Genomic DNA, 25,339 nt, shown 5'->3' on the forward strand with positions numbered 1-25,339 from the left:
ACTAGGTGAGTATGTGAAAGAAAACGGAATAAGAAAATATACTGATAGGCTGAGATGAATAACCTCCATTTAGAGGCGATTCATGTAAAATAAGAACCAGTGCAGGCCATGTAAATCGAATGGCTTTCTTATGTGCTGTATTTTCTATGTGGTTTTAATTCTATTTGTGACATTTTCCTAACTTCTAATAAACAAATATGTGCAAAGAAAATGGAAAAACAAAGAACATTTGTTTTAATATGTCTATGATTCTTGTCTCCTGAGAAGTTTACAGTAGTGTCCTGGTGATTAAGCCTTTAAAAAAAAAAAAAAAAGTTTTTTATTCAAATGTTTCACAAAATATCAACAACAAAATACAGAAAGAAAAGAACAACCCCCCGCCCCATATACATAAATAGTAAATTAACAGCCTTCATCAACACAATGGCAAATATACACGCCCCCTCAAGAAAAACGAACCAACCCTTTCCGGGTTGCTGCTGCCGCTGACCATCTTCTAACGTTCTGCCAGGAAGTCTAGGAACGGTTGCCACCGCCTGAAGAACCCTTGCACTGACCCCCTTAAGGCAAATTTCACCCTCTCCAATTTAATAAACCCCGCCATATCGTTGATCCAGGATTCCACGCTTTGGGGCCTCGCATCCTTCCACTGAAGAAGAATCCTTCGCCGGGCTACCAGGGACGCAAAGATCAGAATACCTGCCTCTTTCGCCTCCTGCACTTCCGGCTCCTCTACCCCCCCCCCCCAAATATTGCGAGCCCCCAGCCCGGCTTGACCCTGGAACCTACCACTCTCGACACCGTCCTCGCTACACCCTTCCAAAAGTCCTCCAGTGCTGGGCATGTCCAGAACATGTGGGTGTGGTATGCTGGGCTCCCTGAGCACCTAACACACCTGTCCTCGCACCCAAAGAACCGGCTAATCCTTGCCCCGGTCATGTGAGCCTTATGCAGCACCTTAAATTGTATGAGGCTGAGCCTCTCGCAAGAGGAAGAAGAGTTCACTCTCCTCAGGGCATCCACCCACGTCCCTTCTTCAATCTCCTCACCCAACTCCTCCTCCCACTTAACCTTTAGCTCCTCCACCGAGGCCTCCTCCTCCTGCATCACCTGATATGTTGCCGAGATCCTCCCCTCTCCAACCCACACCCCTGACAGCACCCTGTCCTGGACCCTGCGTGGCAGCAACAGTGGGAACTCCACCACCTGCCGCCGAACAAACGCCCTTACCTGCATATATTTGAAGATGTTTCCCGGGGGGAGCCCGAATCTCTCCTCCAGCTCACCCAGGCTCGCGAACTTCCCGTCCACAAACCGGTCCCCCATCCTCCTAATACCTGCCCTGTGCCAGCTCAGGAACCCTCCGTCCATCCTCCCCAGGGCAAACCAGTGGTTCCCCCGAATCGGGGACCACACCGAGGCCCCCACCTCCCCACTGCGACGTCTCCATTGCCCCCAAATTTTGAGGGTAGCCGTCACCACCGGGCTCGTGGTATACCTCGTTGGAGGAAGCGGCAGCGGCGCCGTCACCAGCGCCTCCAGGCTCATGCCCACACAGGACGCCATCTTCAGCCTCTTCCATGCCGCCTCATCCCCCGCCATCACCCACTTACGCACCATCGCCACATTGGCGGCCCAATAATACCCACACCCTCGGGGCCTTCTGCGCCCACACAAACCCCATAACGCTCCTGTTAACCCGCCTGAAGAAGGCCTTAGGGATCAGGATGGGGAGGCATTGGAACAGGAACAAAAACCTTGGGAGCACCGTCATTTTAACTGACTGTACCCTACCCGCCAGAGACAGTGGCAGCACGTCCCACCTCTTAAACTCCTCCTCCACCTGCTCCACCAGCCTCGTGAAGTTAAGCTTATGTAGGGCCCCCCAGCTCCTAGCCACCTGGACCCCCAGGTACCTGAAACTCCTCTCCACCCTTTTTAGCGGGAGCTCACCAATGCCCCTCTCCTGGTCCCCTGAGTGCACCACGAACAACTCTCTCTTCCCCATATTAAGATTGTACCCGGAGAAATCTCCAAACTCCCTAAGATCCTCATCACCACCAGCATTCCCCCCACCGGGTCCGCCACATATAGCAGCAAATCATCCGTATAGAGCGACATCCAATGCTCCTCCCCACTCCGCACCAGCCCCCTCCAGTTCCTCGACTCCCTCAACGCCATGGCCAGGGGTTCAAACGCCAGCGCAAAGAACAGGGGGGACAGGGGACACCACTGCCTTGTCCCCCGGTGTCGCCGGAAATACTCTGACCGCCTTCTGTTCGTGGCCACACTCGCCACCGGGGCCTCATATAGCAGCCTCAACCCGGTTGTAACCGGCCCTCCTCTTCGCCACCTCTGCACTCCAATCCTGGTAGATCCGAATATCCGCGTTCTCCCACCTGCTGCTCCGCTCCTTCTTGGCCCACCTTAACACACACTCCTGATCAGTAAACCGGTGGAACCGCATCTGCACCGCCCGCGGCGGCTCGCTGGGCTGGGTCTCCTCGCCAGCATTCGGTAGGCCCCCTCCAGATCCAAGGGCCCCTGAAAGGCCCCCGCTCCCATCAGCGAATTCAACATGGTGACCACGTAGGCCCCCACGTCCGATCCCTCCAGCCACTCCGGGAGACCCAGGATCCACAGGTTCTTCCGCCTCGACCGGTTCTCCATCTCCTCGAACCGCGCCTGCCATTTCTTGTGGAGTGCCTTGTGCGCCTCCACCTTCACCGCCAGGCCCAGGATCTCGTCTTCGTTCTCCGAGACCTTCTGCCGGACTTCCCGGATCGCCGCCCCTTGGGCCGTCTGGGTCTCCAGCAGCTTTTCAATTGAAGCCTTCATCGGCTCCAGCAGCTCTGCTTTCAGTTCCTTAAAACAGCGCTGGAGAAGCTCCTGCTGCTCTTGCGTCCACTGCCTCCACGCTGCCTGGTCTCCACCCGCCGCCATCTTGGTCCTCCTCCCTTGCACCTTTCTTTGCTTCAATGCCACTTTTTTTTTTAAATCGCCCCACTCCTGGTCCAATCCATACACTATCGGGGGAATGTTGCTGTCCCCTTCCCACACCGGGAAACGTCGAACACCGTTACGGGCCCTAAAAAGAGCCCAAAAGTCAGTTTTTAGCAGGAGCTGCCGAACGTGCGACTTAGCTCTGCATAGCTGCAACCGGAAGTCCCTGGTGATTAATCCTTAATCTACAGACACTGCAGGATAATCTTGGAGGGTTGGTAATTCTAGCTAAAGGCCTGTAGGATGATAAACTAGGTTTATATGAGCAAGCTAAGAGTTAATCTTGTCAGTGGGCCAGAGCATTTTCCGTTGCAGCTGCCAGCTGTGCTCCGAGGTGTTCTGCAATGTTTAGTGGTGCGCCTCCTTGTCTGCTTTACTTCACAGACTGACTTTAGCAGAGGAGAATTCAGTCATCCAGTGATACACTGGGATAACTTCCAGTTAATGTCCTTCTGAAATACAGGCTTTCGTTTTGGCACTTTGCGTTAGGGGCTGGTTTAGCACAGGGCTAAATCGCTGGCTTTTAAAGCAGACCAATGCAGGTCAGCAGCACGGTTCAATTCACGTACCAGCCTCCCCGAACAGGCGCCGGAATGTGGTGACTAGGGATTTTTCACAGTAACTTCACTTGAAGCCGACTTGTGACAATAAGCAATTTCATTTTTCATTTTCTTCCTTCTAGGCTTGAGATGGTTTTCTCTGGCAATGTTGTCTACTTTCTCTGCAGACTCAGCATCATTTCAGGTTCACAGCAACGGATATGCCAGACACCCACTATTTTCAGAACAATAGAGCAGTTCTTTCAATGGGGCAAGCTGGAGGGAGAGGGAGAAAGGGAGAGAAAATGACCAAATAATGTGTTTCTTCAGTAGTTGGACGTTGGCCGTAACACCAAAGAGAACTTCTCTGCACTTTGAAACTGCGGTGGGATCATTTATAGCCACCTGACATAGCAGAAATACAGTTCTGAGGGAATGCTGCACTGTCAGAAATACAGTTCTGAGGGAATGCTGTACTGTCAAAAAGACAGTTCTGAGGGAATGCTGTACTGTCAGAAACACAGTTCTGAGGGAGCGCTGTACTGTCAGAAAGACAGTTCTGAGGGAGCGCTGTACTGTCAGAAATACAGTTCTGGCGGAGCGCTGATTTGTCAGAAAGACAGTTCTGAGGGAGCGCTGCACTGTCAGAAATACAGTTCTGAGGGAGCGCTGCACTGTCAGAAAGACAGTTCTGAGGGAATGCTGTACTGTCAGAAAGACAGTTCTGAGGGAGCGCTGCACTGTCAGAAAGACAGTTCTGAGGGAGCGCTGCACTGTCAGAAATACAGTTCTGAGGGAATGCTGCACTGTCAGAAAGACAGTTCTGAGGGAGCGCTGCACTGTCAGAAATACAGTTCTGAGGGAGCGCTGCACTGTCAGAAAGACAGTTCTGAGGGAGCGCTGCACTGTCAGAAAGACAGTTCTGAGGGAGCGCTGCACTGTCAGAAAGACAGTTCTGAGGGAGCGCTGCACTGTCAGAAAGACAGTTCTGAGGGAGTGCTGCACTGTCAGAAATACAGTTCTGAGGGAGCGCTGCACTGTCAGAAAGACAGTTCTGAGGGAGCGCTGCACTGTCAGAAAGACAGTTCTGAGGGAGCGCTGCACTGTCAGAAAGACAGTTCTGAGGGAGCGCTGCACTGTCAGAAAGACAGTTCTGAGGGAGCGCTGCACTGTCAGAAAGACAGTTCTGAGGGAGCGCTGCACTGTCAGAAAGACAGTTCTGAGGGAGTGCTGCACTGTCAGAAATACAGTTCTGAGGGAGCGCTGCACTGTCAGAAATACAGTTCTGAGGGAGCGCTGCACTGTCAGAAAGACAGTTCTGAGGGAGCGCTGCACTGTCAGAAAGACAGTTCTGAGGGAGCGCTGCACTGTCAGAAATACAGTTCTGAGGGAGCGCTGCACTGTCAGAAATACAGTTCTGAGGGAATGCTGTACTGTCAAAAAGACGGTTCTGACGGAGCGCTGATTTGTCAAAAAGACGGTTCTGACGGAGCGCTGCACTGTCAGAAATACAGTTCTGAGGGAGCGCTGCACTGTCAGAAATACAGTTCTGAGGGAGCGCTGCACTGTCAGAAAGACAGTTCTGAGGGAATGCTGTACTGTCAAAAAGACAGTTCTGAGGGAGTGCTGATTTGTCAGAAAGACAGTTCTGAGGGAGCTCTGCGTCTGAGGGAGCTCTGCACCGACATAAAGACAGTTCTGAGGGAGCTCTGCGTCTGAGGGAGCTCTGCACCGACATAAAGACAGTTCTGAGGGAGCTCTGAATTGTCAGAAAGAAGGTTCTGAGGGAGCACTGAATTGTCAGAAAGAAGGTTCTGAGGGAGGCCGGTGAGCCTTACTTCAGTGGTAGGGAAATTACTGGAGAGAATTCTTCGAGACAGGATCTACTCCCATTTGGAAGCAAATTGGACGTATTAGTGAGAGGCAGCACGGTTTTGTGAAGGGGAGGTCGTGTCTCACTAACTTGATAGAGTTTTTCGAGGAGGTCACAAAGATGATTGATGCAGGTAGGGCAGTGGATGTTGTCTATATGGACTTCAGTAAGGCCTTTGACAAGGTCCCTCATGGTAGACGAGTACAAAAGGTGAAGTCACACGGGATCAGGGGTGAGCTGGCAAGGTGAATATAGAACTGGCTAGGTCATAGAAGGCAGAGAGTAGCAATGGAAGGATGCTTTTCTAATTGGAGGGCTGTGACCAGTGGTGTTCCACAGGGATCAGTGCTGGGACCTTTGCTGTTTGTAGTATATATAAATGATTTGGAGGAAAATGTAACTGGTCTGATTAGTAAGTTTGCAGACGACACAAAGGTTGGTGGAATTGCGGATAGCGATGAGGACTGTCAGAGGATACAGCAGGATTTAGATTGTTTGGAAACTTGGGCGGAGAGATGGCAGATGGAGTTTAATCCGGACAAATGTGAGGTAATGTATTTTGGAAGGTCTAATGCAGGTAGGGAATATACAGTGAATGGTAGAACCCTCAAGAGTATTGAAAGTCAAAGAGATCTAGGAGTACAGGTCCACAGGTCATTGAAAGGGGCAACACAGGTGGAGAAGGTAGTCAAGAAGGCATATGGCATGCTTGCCTTCATTGGCCGGGGCATTGAGTATAAGAATTGGCAAGTCATGTTGCAGCTGTAAAGAACCTTAGGCCACACTTGGAGTATAGTGTTCAATTCTGGTCGCCACACTACCAGAAGGATATGGAGGCTTTAGAGAGGGTGCAGAAGAGATTTACCAGAATGTTGCCTGGTATGGAGGGCATTAGCTATGAGGAGCGGTTGAATAAACTCGGTTTGTTCTCACTGGAACGAAGGAGGTTAAGGGGAGACCTGATAGAGGTCTACAAAATTATGAGGGGCATAGACAGAGTGGATAGTCAGAGGCTTTTCCCCAGGGTAGAGGGGTCAATTACTAGGGGGCATAGATGTGGAGATGCCGGCGTTGGACTGGGGTGAGCACAGTACGAAGTCTTACAACACCAGGTTAAAGTCCAACAGGTTTGTTTCGATGTCACTAGCTTTCGGAGCGCTGCTCCTTCCTCAGGTGAATGAAGAGGTCTGTTCCAGAAACACATATATAGACAAATTCAAAGATGCCAAACAATGCTAGGAATGCGAGCATTAGCAGGTGATTAAATCTTTACAGATCCAGAGATGGGGTAACCCCAGGTTAAAGAGGTGTGAATTGTACCAAGTCAGGACAGTTGGTAGGATTTCGCAGGCCAGATGGTGGGGGATGAATGTAATGCGACATGAATCCCAGGTCCCGGTTGAGGCCGCACTCATGTGTGCGGAACTTGGCTATAAGTTTCTGCTTGGCGATTCTGCGTTGTCGCGGGTCCTGAAGGCCGCCTTGGAGAACGCTTACCCGAAGATCAGAGGCTGAATGCCCTTGACTGCTGAAGTGTTCCCCGACTGGAAGGGAACATTCCTGCCTGGTGATTGTTGCGCGATGTCCGTTCATTCGTTGTCGCAGCGTCTGCATGGTCTCGCCAATGTACCACACTTCGGGACATCCTTTCCTGCAGCGTATGAGGTAGACAACATTGGCCGAGTCGCACGAGTATGTGCCGCGTACCTGGTGGGTGGTGTTCTCACGTGTAATAGTGGTATCCATGTCGATGATCTGGCACGTCTTGCAGAGATTGCCATGACAGGGTTGTGTGGTGTCGTGGTCACTGTTCTGAAGACTGGGTAGTTTGCTGTGTGTGGTGTCGTGGTCACTGTTCTGAAGACTGGGTAGTTTGCTGTGTGTGGTGTCGTGGTCACTGTTCTGAAGACTGGGTAGTTTGCTGTGTGTGGTGTCGTGGGGGCATAGGTTTAAGGTGAGAGGGGCAAGGTTTAGAGTAGATGTACGAGGCAAGTTGTTTACGCAGAGGGTAGTGGGTGCCTGGAACTCGCTACCGGAGGAGGTGGTGGAAGCAGGGACGATAGTGACATTTATGGGGCATCTTGACAAATACATGAATAGGATGGGAATAGAGGGATACGGACCCAGGAAGTGTAGAAGATTGTAGTTTAGTCGGGCAGCATGGTCGGCACGGGCTTGGAGGGCCGAAGGGCCTGTTCCTGTGCTGTACATTTCTTTGTTCTTTGTTTGTTCTTGGAGCACTGAATTGTCAGAAAGACAGTTAAGGGGTGCGCTACACTGTCAGAAAACACAAAATAATTAAACTATAACTCCTCTCCCTGAAAGGCCACCTTCCCTGACCTATGCCCAGGTCAGGGTTTTTATCCTGAATAGTTTCCCCTTAAGGGAAAACCATGCCCCCAATTACTGGGGGAGTTCATACTCTGCTGTGTAAGGGGGAAATCATATGGAGCACAGTCCTGGGCTCCCAAAGGAGTCGTAACACAAACCTCCCAAGAATCTCAAATATTCCACTTTGTCTAATGCCTATTCAACATTTAAAGATGCTGTTACCTCAAGTTCAGATACTGGGGAGGGGGAATGCCTGTTTGATCCTCCAAGGTAATATTTGGGAGGCAAGGCTACAATCGGAGCACCAGCACCTTAAAGAGTAGCTTGTCGTCCGCATACAAAAGCAAGCCGATTGGACCAATCTCTTGTTGGGTTTTTGTCCCTGTTAAGGAGTAGAGAAATGGAGGCTTGATTGAAGGTCGGAAGCAGGAACCCCCGGGATAGGGAATCATTGAACATGTCCAACAATAAAGGTAAAGTTGCTCTGAAAACCTCTTGTAAAATTCAATTGGAAAGCCATCCGGACCAATCGCCTTGCCAGACTGCAATAACATTTCATCAGGGTGTACCGCGATTCTAACTCGCTGCTGCTGTCCACCTCAACCGTTGGGATGGGGAGACTGTCTAGAAAGCTGGACATGACTGATTTATCTGCAGGGGCCTCCGATCTATAAAGATCGCAATTAAAGGATTCAAAGGCTGCATTGAGTTGGGAAGAGGTGGAAATGAGGTTGCTGTCCGAATTGAGTATCCGAGTGATCTTCCGGGAGGCAGCCTGCCGTTTGAATTGGTGGGTCAGAAGATGACTGGCCTTCTCCCCGTACTAATGAAAAGTGCTCCACGAGCGTTGTAACTGATGTTACTGCCCTGCTAGTAGACAATAATTCGAATTGGGTCTATGACTTTTTTTCCCTACTTGTCATTAGCTCCTGAGTAGGAGTACTGATGGTTCACCTTGAGAATGGAATCCATATCAGATTTTATGTAGTCGTCTATGGAACTGGATATATGCTCACACATTTTACTTATCAGCTAACAATGTAGTATCCAATCTCCAGGGGTCCACCAGGGTAGGACCAGTCTCGAGCAAAAAATCAATAAAGTGCGGGGCATGGTCCGAAATAACAATTGCTGAGTACTCAGCTGCCACCTCTGAAGGGAGGAGAACCCAATCCAAAATGAAAAAATTTATATGGGAATATGCATGGTGCACATGTGAAAAAGTCCCTATCATTTGGGTGCAGAAAGTGGCAAGAACCCCCCCCCGAGCCACTCCCCCATCTGAGTCATAAAAGAAGATAAAGCCCTGGCCATCCCAAATGGGACAAGAGATTTTGGCTTTGAACAATCCAATCTAGAGTTCAAAACACAATTCAGGTCCCCATCTAAAACAAGCTAATGTGAGTTGAGTTTGGGGGAGGGAGGCCAGCAGGGAGTTAATAAAATTTGTGTCATCCCAGTTGGGGGCATAAATATTGACCATGGCAACCAGAGTGTTCACCAGGGAGCCACATACAATAACATATCGACCATTGGGGTCGACTTGAGAGGAGGAAAACTGAACTTTTTTATTAATTAAAATCATCGCACCCCTGGTTCTGCCATCGAGAGCGGATGAAAAACCTGCCCAACCCACCCCTGCTCTGATCCCTGACATGCAGTCATAGAATCATAGAAGTTTACAGCATTCAAACAGGCCCTTCGGCCCAACCAGTCCATGCCGCCCAGTTTTTACCATTAAGCTAGTCCCAGTTGCCCGCACTTGGCCCATAACCCTCTATACCCATCTTACCCATGTAACTATCTAAATGTTTTTTAAAAGACACAATTGTACCCGCCTCTACTACTACCTCTGGCAGCCCATTCCAGACACTCACTACCCTCTGAGTGAAGAAATTGCCCCTCTGGGCCCTTCTGAATCTCTCCCCTCTCACCTTAAACCTATGCCCTCTAGTTTTAGACTCCCCTACCTTTGGGAAAAAATGTTGACTATCTACCTTATCTATGCCCCTCATTATTTTATAGACCTCTATAAGATCACCCCTAAGCCTCCTACGCTCCAAGGAAAAAAGTCCCAGTCTATCCAGCCTCTCCTTATAACTCAAACCATCAAGTCCCGGCAACATCCTAGTAAATCTTTTCTGCACTCTTTCCAGTTTAATAATATCCTTTCTATAATAGGGTGACCAGAACTGCACACAGTATTCCAAGTGCGGCCGTACCAATGTCTTGTACAACTTCAACAAGACGTCCCAACTCCTGTATTCAATGTTCTGACCAATGAAACCAAGCATGCCGAATGCCTTCTTCACCACCCTGTCCACCTGCGACTCCACCTTCAAGGAGCTATGAACCTGTACTCCTAGATCTCTTTGTTCTATAACTCTCCCCAACGCCATACCATTAACTGAGTAGGTCCTGGCCTGATTCGATCTGCCAAAATGCATCACCTCACATTTATCTAAATTAAACTCCATCTGCCATTCGTCGGCCCACTGGCCTAATTGATCAAGATCCCGTTGCAATCCTAGATAACCTTCTTCACTATCCACTGTGCCACCAATCTTGGTGTCATCTGCAAACTTACTAACCATGCCTCCTAAATTCTCATCCAAATCATTAATATAAATCACAAATAACAGTGGACCCAGCACCGATCCCTGAGGCACACCACTGGTCACAGGCCTCCAGTTTGAAAAACAACCCTCTACAACCACCCTCTGCCTTCTGTCGTCCAGCCAATTTTGAATCCAATTGGCAACCTCACCCTGGATCCCGTGAGCTTTAACCTTCTGCAACAACCTACCATGCGGTACCTTGTCAAAGGCTTTGCTAAAGTCCATGTAGACAACGTCTACTGCACTGCCCTCATCTACCTTCTTGGTCACCCCCTCAAAAAACTCAATCAAATTTGTGAGACATGATTTTCCACGCACAAAGCCATGCTGACTGCCCCAAATCAGTCCTTGCCTCTCTAAATGCTTGTAGATCCTGTCTCTCAGAATACCTTCTAGCAACTTATCTACTACAGATGTTAGGCTCACCGGTCTGTAGTTCCCAGGCTTTTCCCTGCTGCCCTTCTTAAACAAGGGCACAACATTCGCCACTCTCCAATCTTCAGGCACCTCACCTGTGGCTGCCGGTGATTCAAATATCTCTGTTAGGGGACCCGCAATTTCCTCCCTAGCCTCCCACAACATCCTGGGATACATTTCATCAGGTCCCGGGGATTTATCTACCTTGATGAGCTTTAAGACTTCCAGCACCTCCTCCTCTGTAATATGCACACTTCTCGAGACATCACTATTTATTTCCCTTAGTTTCCTAACATCCATGCCTTTCTCCACCGTGAATACCGATGAGAAATATTCATTCAGGATCTCACCCAACTCTTGTGGCTCTGCACATAGATGTCCTTGTTGATCCTTAAGAGGCCCTACTCTGTCCCTAGTTACTCTTTTCCCCTTTATGTATCTGTAGAATCTCTTTGGATTCTCCCTTGCATTATTTGCCAAAGCAATTTCATGTCCCCTTTTTGCCCTCCTGATTTCCCTCTTAACTCTATTTCGACAATCTCTATACTCTTCAAGGGATCCACTTGATCCCAGTTGCTTATGTACGTCATATGCCTCCTTCTTCTTTTTGACCAGAGTCTCAATATCTCGAGTCATCCAGGGTTCCCTACTTCTACCAGCCTTACAACACCAGGTTAAAGTCCAACAGGTTTGTTTCAATGTCACTAGCTTTCGGAGCGCTGCTCCTTCCTCAGGTGAATGAAGAGGTATGTTCCAGAAACATATATATAGACAGATTCAAAGATGCCAGACAATGCTTGGAATGCGAGCATTAGCAGGTGATTAAATCTTTACAGATCCAGAGATTAATTCGTTGGCGCAGCGTCTTCATGGTCTCGCCAATGTACCATGCTTCGGGACATCCTTTCCTGCAGCGTATGAGGTAGACATCGTTGGCCGAGTCGCATGAGTATGTACCGCGTACCTGGTGGGTGGTGTTCTCACGTGTAATGGTGGTATCCATGTCGATCTGGCACGTCTTGCAGAGATTGCCATGGCAGGGTTGTGTGGTGTCGTGGTCACTGTTCTGAAGACTGGGTAGTTTGCTGCAAACAATGGTTTGTTTGAGGTTGCGCGGTTGTTTGAAGGCAAGTAGTGGGGGTGTGGGGATGACCTTGGCAAGATGTTCATCTTCATCGATGACGTGTTGAAGGCTGTGAAGAAGATGTCGTAGTTTCTCCGCTCCGGGAAAGTATTGGACGGCGAAGGGTATTCTTTAAAAAAAAAAAAAAATTTTTTTTTTTTTTAAATTCTCCTCCTTTTTCACATTTTCTCCCACATTTACACCCATCAACAATAAACATTAATCAGCAAGATAGGTCAATCCCCATAATAACAACGATCCCTTCCGCCCACCAACCCCCAAACCTCAGCCCACATGTTTACATAAACAAATGACAAAAAGGAATCCGGGATTACCCATAGTCACCCTTAATCTACACACTCCACCCCCCCAACTAATGTTCGATGTTATCCAGTTCTTGAAAGTGCATAATAAATAGTGCCCATGACTTGTAGAACCCCTCCGAGCTTCCCCTCAGTTCGAACTTAACCTCCTCAAGGGTCAAGTATTCCAACAGGTCCCCCCGCCACGCCAGGGCACTGGGTGGAGAGGCTGTTCTCCATCCCAGCAGGATCCGCCTTCGGGCGATCAACGAGGCGAAGGCTATGATATCTGCCTCCGCTCCCGTTTCTAACCCTGGCTGGTCCGACACCCCGAATATGGCCTCCTGGGGACCCGGGTCCAGTTTCACATGCACCACCTTGGAAATTACCCTAAACACCTCCTTTCAGTACTCCCCTAGCTTTGGACAGGACCAAAACATATGAATGTGATTCGTGCCCCCCCCCCCTTGCAACGTTCACACACATTCTCTACTCCTTCAAAAAATCGGCTCATCCTCGCCCTAGTGAGGTGCGCGCTCTATATACCACCTTCAGCTGTATCAGCCCCAACCTCGCACATGAGGTGGAGGCATTCACTCTCCGGAGCACCTCACACCTCTCCCAGCTCTTCCTCCCACTTTGCTTTGGTCCCTTCCAGTGGTGCCTTATCCTCTTCCAGAATAGCTCCGTACACCGCTGACACTGCCCCCTTCTCCTGTCCCCTTGTCGTCAACACCTCCTCCAGCAATGTGGAGGCCGGTTCCTCTGGGAAGCTCTGTATCTCCTTCCTGGCAAAATCCCGAACCTGCATGTACCTAAACACTTCTCCCTGCTCTCGCCCATACTTCGCTTCCAGCTCTCTCAATCCTGCAAACCGACCCCGAAGAAACAAATCTTTTAACGTCTTAATCCCCTTCTCTTCCCATTTCCGAAAACTTCCATCCCACCTCCCTGGCTCAAATCTGTGGTTCCCCCGAATCGGCATTTCCCTTGACCCTAACCCCAACCCGAAGTGTTGGCGAAACTGCCTCCAGATTTTCAATGAAGCTATTATTACCGGACTCCCTGAATATTTCCCCAGAGCTATCGGGAGCAGCGCTGTTGCAAGTGCCTTCAGCCCCGACCGCCTGCACAAACTCTCCTCCATTCTGACCCACTGAGAATCCACCCCTCTGACCCAGCTCCGCACTTTCTCCACATTCGCCACCCAGTAGTAGTACAACAAGTTCGGGAGACTCAAACCCCCTGCCTGCCTTCCCCTCTGTAGCAGCACCTTTCTCACTCAGGCCACCTTCCCTCCCCATATGAATGAGGTAATCCTTCCCTCAATCTCCCTGAAAAAAGACTTTGGCAGGAAAATCGGTAGGCATTGAAAAATAAACAGGAATCGCGGCAACACATTCATTTTAACCGCCTGTACCCGACCTGCCAGTGACAGAGGAAGGCCGTCCCACCTTGCCAGATCGGCTTTCACTCTCCCCACCAAACTAGTGATGTTGTACCTGCGAAGTCTCCCCCACTCCCGGGCAACCTGCACCCCCAGATACCTAAAATGAGTCCCTGCTCTACGGAATGGCAGCCCCCCCACCCCCGGCCGAGACACCACAAAGTACTCACTCTTGTCCAGATTCAACTTGTACCCCGAGAAAGACCCAAATACCCGCAGTAGCTCCAATATTCCTCCTGTCGACGCACTCGGCTCCGACACATACAGCAGCAAGTCGTCGGCATATAAGGACACCCTATGCTCTATCCATTCCATGCTCCCGAACTTCTCAAAGCGATGGCCAGCGGCTAAATCGCAAGTGCAAACAGCAGGGGGGACATAGGACATCCCTGTCTCGTCCCACGGTGGAGAGAGAAATATCTCGAACTGATATTATTTGTGCGGACACTCGCCTTCGGTTCCTTGTATAATAGCTTTACCCAGTTCACAAACCTTGGTCCAATCCCAAACCGCTCCAGCACTGCCATCCGGTACCCCCATTCTACCCGATCAAACGCCTTCTCGGCGTCCAATGCCACAACTACCTCTGTTTCCTTTCTTTCCGCCGGTGCCATAACAACGTTCAAAACCCTCCTAATGTTCGAAAACAGCTGCCTCCCTTTCACGAACCCCGTCTGATCCTCCCCTATTACCTTCAGAAGGCAGTCCTCCAGCTTACCCGCTAGTACCTTCGCCAACACTTTTACGTCCACATTCAGAAGTGATATGGGCCGATACGACCCACACTCCGTTGGATCCTTATCTTTTTTTAGTAACAGGGAAATCGATGCCTGCCCCAAGGTTTGCGGCAACACCCCCTTCCCTATCGCCTCCTCAAACATCCCCACCATCAGGGGTGCCAACCTATCCTTAAATTTTTTATAGTATTCCACCGGAAACCCATCCGGCCCTGCCACCTTCCCCGACTGCATCCTCCCAATCGCATCCTTTATCTCCTGCTCCACTATTGCTCCTTCTAATGTAGCCCTGTCCCCCTCCCCTAGCCCTGGGCACTCCAACCCATCGAGAAATTCCTGCATCTCACTGTCTCCTCCGAGTGGCTCTGACTTGTACAACCTCTCATAAAACTCCTCAAAAACCTTGTTTTTTTTTTTATTAAATATTTTATTGAAAATTTTTGGTCAACCAACACAGTACATTGTGCATCCTTTACACAATATTATAACAACACAAATAACAATGACCTATTTTATAAACAAAAAATGAATAAATAATAAATAACAAAAATGAAAACTAGCCCTAATTGGCAACTGCCTTGTCACAAGTAACACTCTCCAAAAATATAATTTAACAGTCCAATATATAATTATCTGTCGCAACGACCTATACATACTATACAGTATATATTAACAACCCTGAGAGTCCTTCTGGTTCCTCCTCCCCCCCCCCCCCCCCCCACCTCTCTTTCCCCCCCCCCCCGATCCTGGGCTGCTGCTGCTGCCTTCTTTTTCCCATTCCGTCTATCTTTCTGCGAGGTATTCGACGAACGGTTGCCACCGCCTGGTGAACCCTTGAGCCGACCCCCTTAGGACGAACTTAATCCGCTCTAGCTTTATAAACCCCGCCATGTCATTTATCCAGGTCTCCACCCCCGGGGGCTTGGCTTCTTTCCACATTAGCAATATCCTGCGCCGGGCTACTAGGGACGCAAAGGCCAAAACATCGGCCTCTCTCGCCTCCTGCACTCCCGGCTCTTGTGCAACCCCAAATATAGCCAACCCCCAGCTTGGTTCGACCCGGACTCCTACTACTTTTGAAAGCACCTTTGTCACCCCCATCCAAAACCTCTGTAGTGCCGGGCATGACCAAAACATATGGGTATGAGTCGCTGGGCTTCTCGAGCACCTCGCACACCTATCCTCCACCCCAAAAAATTTACTGAGCCGTGCTCCAGTCATATGTGCCCTGTGTAATACCTTAAACTGAATCAGGCTTAGTCTGGCACACGAGGACGATGAGTTTACCCTGCTTAGGGCATCTGCCCACAGCCCCTCCTCGATCTCCTCCCCCAGCTCTTCTTCCCATTTCCCTTTTAGTTCATCTACCATAGTCTCCCCTTCGTCCCTCATTTCCCTATATATATCTGACACCTTACCATCCCCCACCCATGTCTTTGAGATCACTCTGTCCTGCACCTCTTGTGTCGGGAGCTGCGGGAATTCCCTCACCTGTTGCCTCGCAAAAGCCCTCAGTTGCATATACCTGAATGCATTCCCTTGGGGCAACCCATATTTCTCGGTCAGCGCTCCCAGACTCGCGAACTTCCCATCCACAAACAGATCTTTCAGTTGCGTTATTCCTGCTCTTTGCCACATTCCATATCCCCCATCCATTCCCCCCGGGGCAAACCTATGGTTGTTTCTTATCGGGGACCCCCCCAAGGCTCCAGTCTTTCCCCTATGCCGTCTCCACTGTCCCCAAATCTTCAGTGTAGCCACCACCACCGGGCTTGTGGTGTAGTTCCTCGGTGAGAACGGCAATGGGGCTGTCACCATAGCCTGTAGGCTAGTCCCCCTACAGGACGCCCTCTCTAATCTCTTCCACGCCGCTCCCTCCTCCTCTCCCATCCACTTACTCACCATTGAAATATTAGCGGCCCAATAATACTCACTTAGGCTCGGTAGTGCCAGCCCCCCCTATCCCTGCTACGCTGTAAGAATCCCTTCCTCACTCTCGGGGTCTTCCCGGCCCACACAAAACCCATGATGCTCTTTTCAATCCTTTTAAAAAAAGCCTTCGTGATCACCACCGGGAGGCACTGAAACACAAAGAGGAATCTCGGGAGGACCACCATCTTAACCGCCTGCACCCTCCCTGCCATTGACAGGGATACCATATCCCATCTCTTGAAATCCTCCTCCATTTGTTCCACCAACCGCGTTAAATTTAACCGATGCTATGTGCCCCAATTCTTGGCTATCTGGATCCCCAGGTAACGAAAGTCCCTTGTTACCTTCCTCAACGGTAGGTCCTCTATTTCTCTACTCTGCTCCCCTGGATGCACCACAAACAACTCACTTTTCCCCATGTTCAATTTATACCCTGAAAAATCCCCAAACTCCCCAAGTATCCGCATTATTTCTGGCATCCCCTCCGCCGGGTCCGCCACGTATAGTAGCAAATCGTCCGCATACAAAGATACCCGGTGCTCTTCTCCTCCCCTAAGTACTCCCCTCCACTTCTTGGAACCCCTCAACGCTATCGCCAGGGGCTCAATCGCCAGTGCAAACAATAATGGGGACAGAGGGCATCCCTGCCTTGTCCCTCTATGGAGCCGAAAATATGCAGATCCCCGTCCATTCGTGACCACGCTCGCCACTGGGGCCCTATACAACAGCTGCACCCATCTAACATACCCCTCTCCAAAACCAAATCTCCTCAACACCTCCCACAAATAATCCCACTCCACTCTATCAAATGCTTTCTCGGCATCCATTGCCACTACTATCTCCGTTTCTCCCTCTGGTGGGGCCATCATCATTACCCCTAACAACCTCCGTATATTCGTGTTCAGCTGTCTCCCCTTCACAAACCCAGTTTGGTCCTCGTGGACCACCCCCGGGACACATTCCTCTATTCTCATTGCCATTACCTTGGCCAGGACCTTGGCATCTACATTTAGGAGGGAAATAGGTCTCTCGGACCCGCATTGTAGCGGGTCCTTTTCCTTCTTTAAGAGAAGCGATATCGTTGCTTCAGACATAGTCGGGGGCAGTTGTCCCCTTTCCTTTGCCTCATTAAAGGTCCTCGTCAGTACCGGGGCGAGCAAGTCCACATATTTTCTATAGAATTCGACTGGGAATCCATCCGGTCCCGGGGCCTTTCCCGCCTGCATGCTCCTAATTCCTTTCACCACTTCTTCTACCTCGATCTGTGCTCCCAGTCCCACCCTTTCCTGCTCTTCCACCTTGGGAAATTCCAGCCGATCCAAGAAGCCCATCATTCTCTCCCTCCCATCCGGGGGTTGAGCTTCATATAATTTTTTATAAAATGTCTTGAACACTCCATTCACTCTCTCCGCTCCCCGCTCCATCTCTCCTTCCTCATCCCTCACTCCCCCTATTTCCCTCGCTGCTCCCCTTTTCCTCAATTGGTGTGCCAGCAACCTGCTCGCCTTCTCCCCATATTCGTACTATACACCCTGTGCCTTCCTCCATTGTGCCTCTGCAGTGCCTGTAGTCAGCAAGTCAAATTCTACATGTAGCCTTTGCCTTTCCCTGTACAGTCCCTCCTCCGGTGCTTCCGCATATTGTCTGTCCACCCTCAAAAGTTCTTGCAGCAACCGCTCCCGTTCCTTACTCTCCTGCTTCCCTTTATGTGCCCTTATTGATATCAGCTCCCCTCTAACCACCGCCTTCAACGCCTCCCAGACCACTCCCACCTGGACCTCCCCATTATCATTGAGTTCCAAGTACTTTTCAATGCACCCCCTCACTCTTAGACACACCCCCTCATCTGCCATTAGTCCCATGTCCATTCTCCAGGGTGGGCGCCCTCCTGTTTCCTCCCCTATCTCCAAGTCCACCCAGTGTGGAGCGTGATCCGAAATGGCTATAGCCGTATACTCCGTTCCCCTCACCTTCGGGATCAATGCCCTACCCAGCACAAAAAAGTCTATTCGCGAGTAGACTTTATGGACATAGGAGAAAAACGAGAACTTCTTACTCCTAGGTCTGCTAAATCTCCACGGGTCTACACCTCCCATCTGCTCCATAAAATCTTTAAGCACCTTGGCTGCTGCCGGCCTCCTTCCAGTCCTGGACTTCGACCTATCCAGCCCTGGTTCCAACACCGTATTAAAATCTCCCCCCATTATCAGCTTTCCCATCTCTAGGTCCGGAATGCGTCCTAGCATCCGCCTCATAAAATTGGCATCATCCCAGTTCGGGGCATATACGTTTACCAAAACCACCGTCTCCCCCTGTAGTTTGCCACTCACCATCACGTATCTGCCCCCGTTATCCGCCACTATAGTCTTTGCCTCGAACATTACCCGCTTCCCCACTAATATAGCCACCCCCCTGTTTTTCGCATCTAGCCCCGAATGGAACACCTGCCCCACCCATCCTTTGCGTAGCCTAACCTGGTCTATCAGTTTCAGGTGCGTTTCCTGTAACATAACCACATCTGCCTTAAGTTTCTTAAGGTGTGCGAGTACCCGTGCCCTCTTTATCGGCCCGTTCAGCCCTCTCACGTTCCACGTGATCAGCCGAGTTGGGGGGCTTCCTACCCCCCCCCCCCCTTGTCGATTAGCTATCACCTTTATCCAGCTCCTCACCCAGTTCCCACGCAGCTGTATCTCCCCCAGGCGGTGCCACCCCGCCCATCCTCTCCCATACCAGCTCCCCCCTCTCCCCAGCAGCAGCAACCCAGTAATTCCCCCCTCCCACCCCCCCCGCTAGATCCCCTGCTAGCGTAATTACTCCCCCCATGTTGCTCCCAGAAGTCAGCAAACTCTGGCTGACCTCGGCTTCCCCCCGTGACCTCGGCTCGCACCGTGCGACGCCCCCTCCTTCCTGCTTCTCTATTCCCGCCATGATTATCATAGCGCGGGAACCAAGCCTGCGCTTCTCCCTTGGCCCCGCCCCCAATGGCCAACGCCCCATCTCCTCTACCTCCCATCCTCCCCCCATCACCACCTGTGGGAGAGAGAAAAGTTACCACATCGCAGGATTAGTACATAAAACCCCTCTTTGCCCCCCACATTCGCCCCACCACTTTGTTCGAACGTTCTTTTTCATAACCCGCTCATTCCAGTTTTTCTTCCACAATAAAAGTCCACGCTTCATCCGCCGTCTCAAAGTAGTGGTGCCTCCCTCGATATGTGACCCACAGTCTTGCCGGTTGCAGCATTCCAAATTTTATCTTTTTATGAAGCACCACCTTGGCCCGATTAAAGCTCGCCCTCCTTCTCGCCACCTCCGCACTCCAGTCTTGATAAACGCGGATCACCGCGTTCTCCCACCTACTGCTCCGAGTTTTCTTCGCCCATCTAAGGACCATTTCTCTATCCTTAAAACGGAGGAATCTCACCACTATGGCTCTTTGAATTTCTCCTGCTCTCGGTCCTCGCGCCATCACTCGGTATGCTCCCTCCACCTCCAACGGACCCGCCGGGGCCTCCGCTCCCATTAACGAGTGCAGCATCGTGCTCACATATGCCCCGACGTCCGCTCCCTCCACACCTTCAGGAAGACCAAGAATCCTCAGGTTGTTCCTCCTTGCGTTGTTTTCCAGTGCCTCCAACCTTTCCACACATCGTTTCTGATGTGCCTCCTGCGTCTCCGTCTTCACCACCAGGCCCTGTATATCGTCCTCATTCTCGGCTGCCTTTGCCTTCACGACCCGAAGCTCCCGCTCCTGGGTCTTTTGTTCCTCCTTTAGCCCTTCGATCGCCTGTAGTATCGGGGCCAACAGCTCTTTCTTCATTTCCTTTTTTCATAGAATTTACAGTGCAGAAGGAGGCCATTCGGCCCATCGAGTCTGCACCGGCTCTTGGAGAGAGCACCCTACCCAAGGTCCACACCTCCACCCTATCCCCATAACCCAATAACCCCACCCAACACTAAGGGCAATTTTGGACACTATGGGCAATTTAGCATGGCCAATCCACCTAACCTGCACATCTTTGGACTGTGGGAGGAAACCGGAGCACCCGGAGGAAACCCACGCACACACGGGGAGGATGTGCAGACTCCGCACAGACAGTGACCCAAGCCGGAATCGAACCTGGGACCCTGGAGCTGTGAAGCATTTGTGCTATCCACAATGCTACCGTGCTGCCCATAGCTTCATTTTTGATCTCTTCCACACAGCATTTCAAGAACTCTTGTTGTTCAGGGCCCCATGTTAAACTGCCACCTTCCGACGCCATCTTGGTTTTTGCTTGCCTTCCTTGCCGCTGTTCTAAAGGATCCACTGCAATCTGGCCACTCTCTCCTCCTTTTTCCATCCGTATCCAGGGGGGATTCCCTTCTGGTTTACCGCACAGTGTTTTTAGCCGTCAAAATTGCCGTTGGGGCTCCTATCAAGAGCCCAAAAGTCCGTTTCACAGGGAGCTGCCAAAACGTGCGACTCAGCTGGTCATCGCCGCACCCGGAAGCCCTCAAAAACCTTGTTAATCAGCACTGGGGCCACCACCAACTTCCCTGCCCTATCCTTCACCTGAAGAATTTCCTTTGCCGCTGCCTCCCTCCGGAGCTGACCTGCTAACATACACCCTAACCCTAACCCCGCCTTATCTCCATGTTCATAAACTGTACCCCTTGCTCGTCTCAGTTGGCACACCGCCTTCCTGGTGGACAGTCGGTCGAAGCTCGCCTGTAGTTCCTTCCTCTTTTCCAGCTTCGACGGGTCCCCATCCTCTGCATACCTCTTATCTACCTCCAACATCTCATCTATTACACTCTGCCGCTCCAACCTCTCCTCGTTATCCACCCTAGCCTTAAACAAAATTACCTCACCTCTCACCACCGCCTTTAGAGCCTCCCAGACGACTGCCTTCGACACCTCACCCGTACAATTGAAACGTACATATTCCTTAATTAAGTTTTCAATTTTCTCTCAGAATACTTGGTTCCCCAAAAGCCCCACATCCAGTTTCCACCCCGGTTTCTGCGCTGCCCCCTTCTCTAGCACCATATCCACCCAATGTGGAGCGTGATCTGACACTGCAATTGCAGAGTATTCCGACCCCTTGACTCCAGCCAGCAAAGCCTTCCCCACCACAAAAAAGTCGATCCGCGAGTATACCTTATGGACCGCTGAGAAAAACGAATACTCCCGTTCCCTTGGGTGCAGGAACCTCCAAGGGTCCACCCTTCCCATTTCCACCATTAGCCCAGCCAGCGCCTTCGCCCCCCCCGATGGGACCAGCGAGCGCGGCCGTGATCTGTCCAACCTTGGCTCCTGCACCAGGTTCCAGTCCCCCCCCACAATCAGCTCATGCGTATCCAAGTCGGGAATAGCCCCAAACACCTTCCTCGCGAATCCCACATCGTCCCAATTGGGACCGTATACACTTAACAGCGCCACTAATCTCCCCTCCAATGCCCCTGTCACAATCACATATCTACCCCCCTGATCTGCCACCACCTTCTCCATCTGGAAGCGTACCCTTTTGCTGACCAGCACCGCTACCCCTCGAGCCCTTCCATCAAATCCGGAGTGAAACACTTGGCTAACCCAGCCCTTTTTAAGTCTCACCTGGTCCTTCACCCTCAAGTGAGTCTCCTGCAGCATTGCTACATCGGCTTTCAAACTTTTAAGATGTGCAAGCACCTTGACCTCTTGACCAGACCTCCTAGCCCTCTCACGTTCCACGTGATTATCCTTACTGGGGGTCTCTCACCCGCCCACCTTTCTTATCCACCATCACCATACCACCGGGCCCTGCCCCATAAGCCTGACCCGCCCCTGTCCATTGTTAACATCGAACCCCTTCCCCCCCCCCTCCCAAGAACCCCCCCTACAAAAACATCCCCCCACATCCCTCCCTCCACCCCCTCTCCAGATGAAATTCTGCAACTCATCCGCTTCATTCTGGATCACAACGTCTTCACCTTCGACAACAAATTCTTCATCCAGACACACAGAACAGCCATGGGGACCAAATTCGCACCCCAATACGCCAACATCTTCACGCACCAGTTTGAACAAGACCTACTCACCGCACAGGACCTTCAACCGACGTTATACATCGATGACATTTTTTTCCTTTGGACCCATGGCGAAGAATCACTGAAACGACTACACGGTGACATCAATAAGTTCCATCCAACCATCAGACTCACCATGGACTACTCCAAAATCAGTTGCATTCTTGGACACACTCTTCTCCATCAAGGATGGTCACCTCAGCACTTCGCTTTACCGCAAACCCACGGATAACCTCACGATGCTCCACTTCTCCAGCTTCCACCCGAAACACATTAAAGAAGCCATCCCCTATGGACAAGCCCTCCGTATACACAGGATCTGCTCAGACGAGGAGGAGCGTAACAGACATCTACAGATGTTGAAAGATGCCTTCGTACAAATGGAATATGGCGCTCGACTCATCTATCGACAGTTCCAACACGCCACAGCAAAAAACCGCACCGACCTCCTCAGAAGACAAACATGGGACACAACCGACAGAATACCCTTCGCCGTCCAATTCAGCAGTCCTGACGCAAGCCTTCCCGTGCATCCTGCATATCAACTTTCACCCCAACCATTACCTCTATAATCTCTGCCCCTGACCTATATTTTGACCAAGCCTATTTGATGGGACAATGTAGAAGGATTTTGACTCTGTATCTAACCTGTGCTGCTGGTGTTTGGTGATGTTACTGGATGCCTGGTATGGAATGTGCCCCATTCCAAGCACTGATGTTATCTTACTGAATGCTGATTACAAGCACATTTCTGGTTGATGATGGTGGATGTCGTGTAAGATTTCACTGCTTACTCACTAATCTTTTTCACTTGTCTTCAGGAGACTGCTGAGGATCTTCACAGTATCGATAGCTGTGAATACATCTGGGAGGCTGGGGTGGGCTTTGCCCATTCTCCGCCGCACAACTACATCCATGACCTGAACAGGTGAGACACGGCTGCGGTGCCGCTTAATTTACAGGTGTGGGTTTGGTTTGATTGTAGCCCATCATCTACATGTTCTTGGGATCACCGCCAAGCTGTACCCAGAGTGGGCAGTGTCTGGTCAGTGACCAGTGCAGGCAATGACCAGGCATGACGTAGTGTCCAAAGGTTAGGTGGGGTTACTGGGTTATGGGGATAAGGCGGAGGTGTAGGTTTGGGCAGGGTGCTCTTTCAAGGGCTGGTTTAGAATCGATGGGCCGAATAGCCGCCTTCATTGTAAATTCTATTCTATTCTATGAACCAGCATTGGGTAAAATGAAGGTACATATAGTACCAGCGGTAAAAATGGCAGTACATATACATCCAGCATTGGGGAATAATGGAGGTACATATAGAACCAGCATTGGGCAAAAATAGCGGTACATATAGGACCAACATAGAATACAAGTGGTGGTATATATAGAACCAGCATTGGGTACAAATGGTGGTACATATAGAACGAGCATTGGGTAAAAATGGCGGTACATATAGAACCAGCTTTGGGCAAATATGGAGGTACATATAGAATCAGCATTGGATCCAAATGATGGTACATATAGAACCAGCATTGGATCAAAATGGTGGTACATATAGAACGAGCATTGGGTAAAAATGGCGGTACATATAGAACCAGCTTTGGGCAAATATGGAGGTACATATAGGAACCAGCAGTGGGTAAAAATGGCGGTACATATAGAACCAGCATTGGATCAAAATGGTGGTACATTTAGAACCAGCATTGGATCAAAATGGCGGTACATATAGAACCAGCAGTGGGTAAAAATGGCGGTACATATAGAACCAGCATTGGGTAAAAATGGCGGTACATATAGAACCAGCAGTGGGTAAAAATGGCAGTACATATAGAACCAGCAGTGGGTAAAAATGGCAGTACAGAGAGAACCAGCAGTGGGTAAAAATGGCAGTACATATAGAACCAGCATTGGGTAAAAATGGCGGTACATATAGAACCAATATTGGGAAAAATGGCGGTACATATAGAACCAGCATTGGGTAAAAATGGAGGTACATATAGAACCAATATTGGGAAAAATGGCAGTAGATATAGAACTAGTATTGGGAAAAATGGCGGTAATATAGAACCAACATTGGGAAAAATGGCAGTAGATATAGAACTAGTATTGGGAAAAATGGCGGTAATATAGAACCAATATTGGGAAAAATGGCAGTAGATATCGAATCAGCATTGGGTAAAAAGTGCGGTACATATAGAACCAACATTGGGAAACATGGTGGGTTTCCTTCCCGAATGATTCAGATGGGTTTTTACAACAATCCAAAGTTTCATGCTCACTTTTACTAACTCGCATTTACTAATGCTCCCATTTACTAATTTGAAAGATACATTAGAAAACAAAAGTCATCCACTGTCATCACCTGGCTATAAAGAGCCAACTGAATATTGGGGAAATTGATTTATAAGGATGTTGTTAAAATTGGGAGGATTAATCTATTAGGAATGATTGAAGAGGCAGTGGTTCCTTGATTGAGGCTTGAGCCTACATGAGGGAGAAGGGAATAGGGGACAGAGTAGGAAGAAATAACTAAATTGGGAAATATTAACGACAGCACAGACCATGGGCTGAGTGGCTCTTTGCAATGCTGTAGATTCTAAGTGCTTGGATCAAAGATTTGAACCCGTTGAACACTGATGGAGTGAAGGGTGAGATGGGTTTGCTGCAGTTTTCTCCCTCACCCAGCAGTTCTCTTGTTCCATCAGGACCGAGCTTCTGAAGCTGCTGCTGACATGTTTCTCCGAGGCTGTATACCTCCCACCCACCTCGGAGGGGAACGTTCTCAACCCATGGGTCCAATTCTTCTGTTCAACAGAAAACAGGTGAGGCCCAGGCAAAACAAAGAAGGTTCCTAGCATTGTGAGGGAATGTTGTGTTATTCCCAGAATCTGGGCAGGGTTTTTTGGTACTGTTCCGCTGCCCCCACTCCACGTCCATTCTCTAAAATCTCTTCTATCGGTCATCCCACC

The 25,339-nt window shown here is 50.1% G+C and overlaps 1 protein-coding gene across 2 annotated transcripts in view; it reads left to right on the forward strand.

Annotated features, from left to right (window-relative positions):
• LOC140395338 (protein HID1) overlaps positions 1-25,339 on the forward strand; it is a 306,127-nt gene that overhangs the window by 59,895 nt on the left and 220,893 nt on the right. For both annotated transcript variants that reach the window (XM_072482976.1, XM_072482977.1), the window contains exons 5-6: positions 23,192-23,298; positions 25,076-25,192. In XM_072482976.1, coding sequence (XP_072339077.1) covers positions 23,192-23,298; positions 25,076-25,192 — 224 coding nt within the window. The remainder of the gene's footprint in view (positions 1-23,191; positions 23,299-25,075; positions 25,193-25,339) is intronic.

This window comes from Scyliorhinus torazame, chromosome 18 (genome assembly GCF_047496885.1).
Source record: "Scyliorhinus torazame isolate Kashiwa2021f chromosome 18, sScyTor2.1, whole genome shotgun sequence".
NCBI classification, from domain to species: domain Eukaryota; kingdom Metazoa; phylum Chordata; class Chondrichthyes; order Carcharhiniformes; family Scyliorhinidae; genus Scyliorhinus; species Scyliorhinus torazame.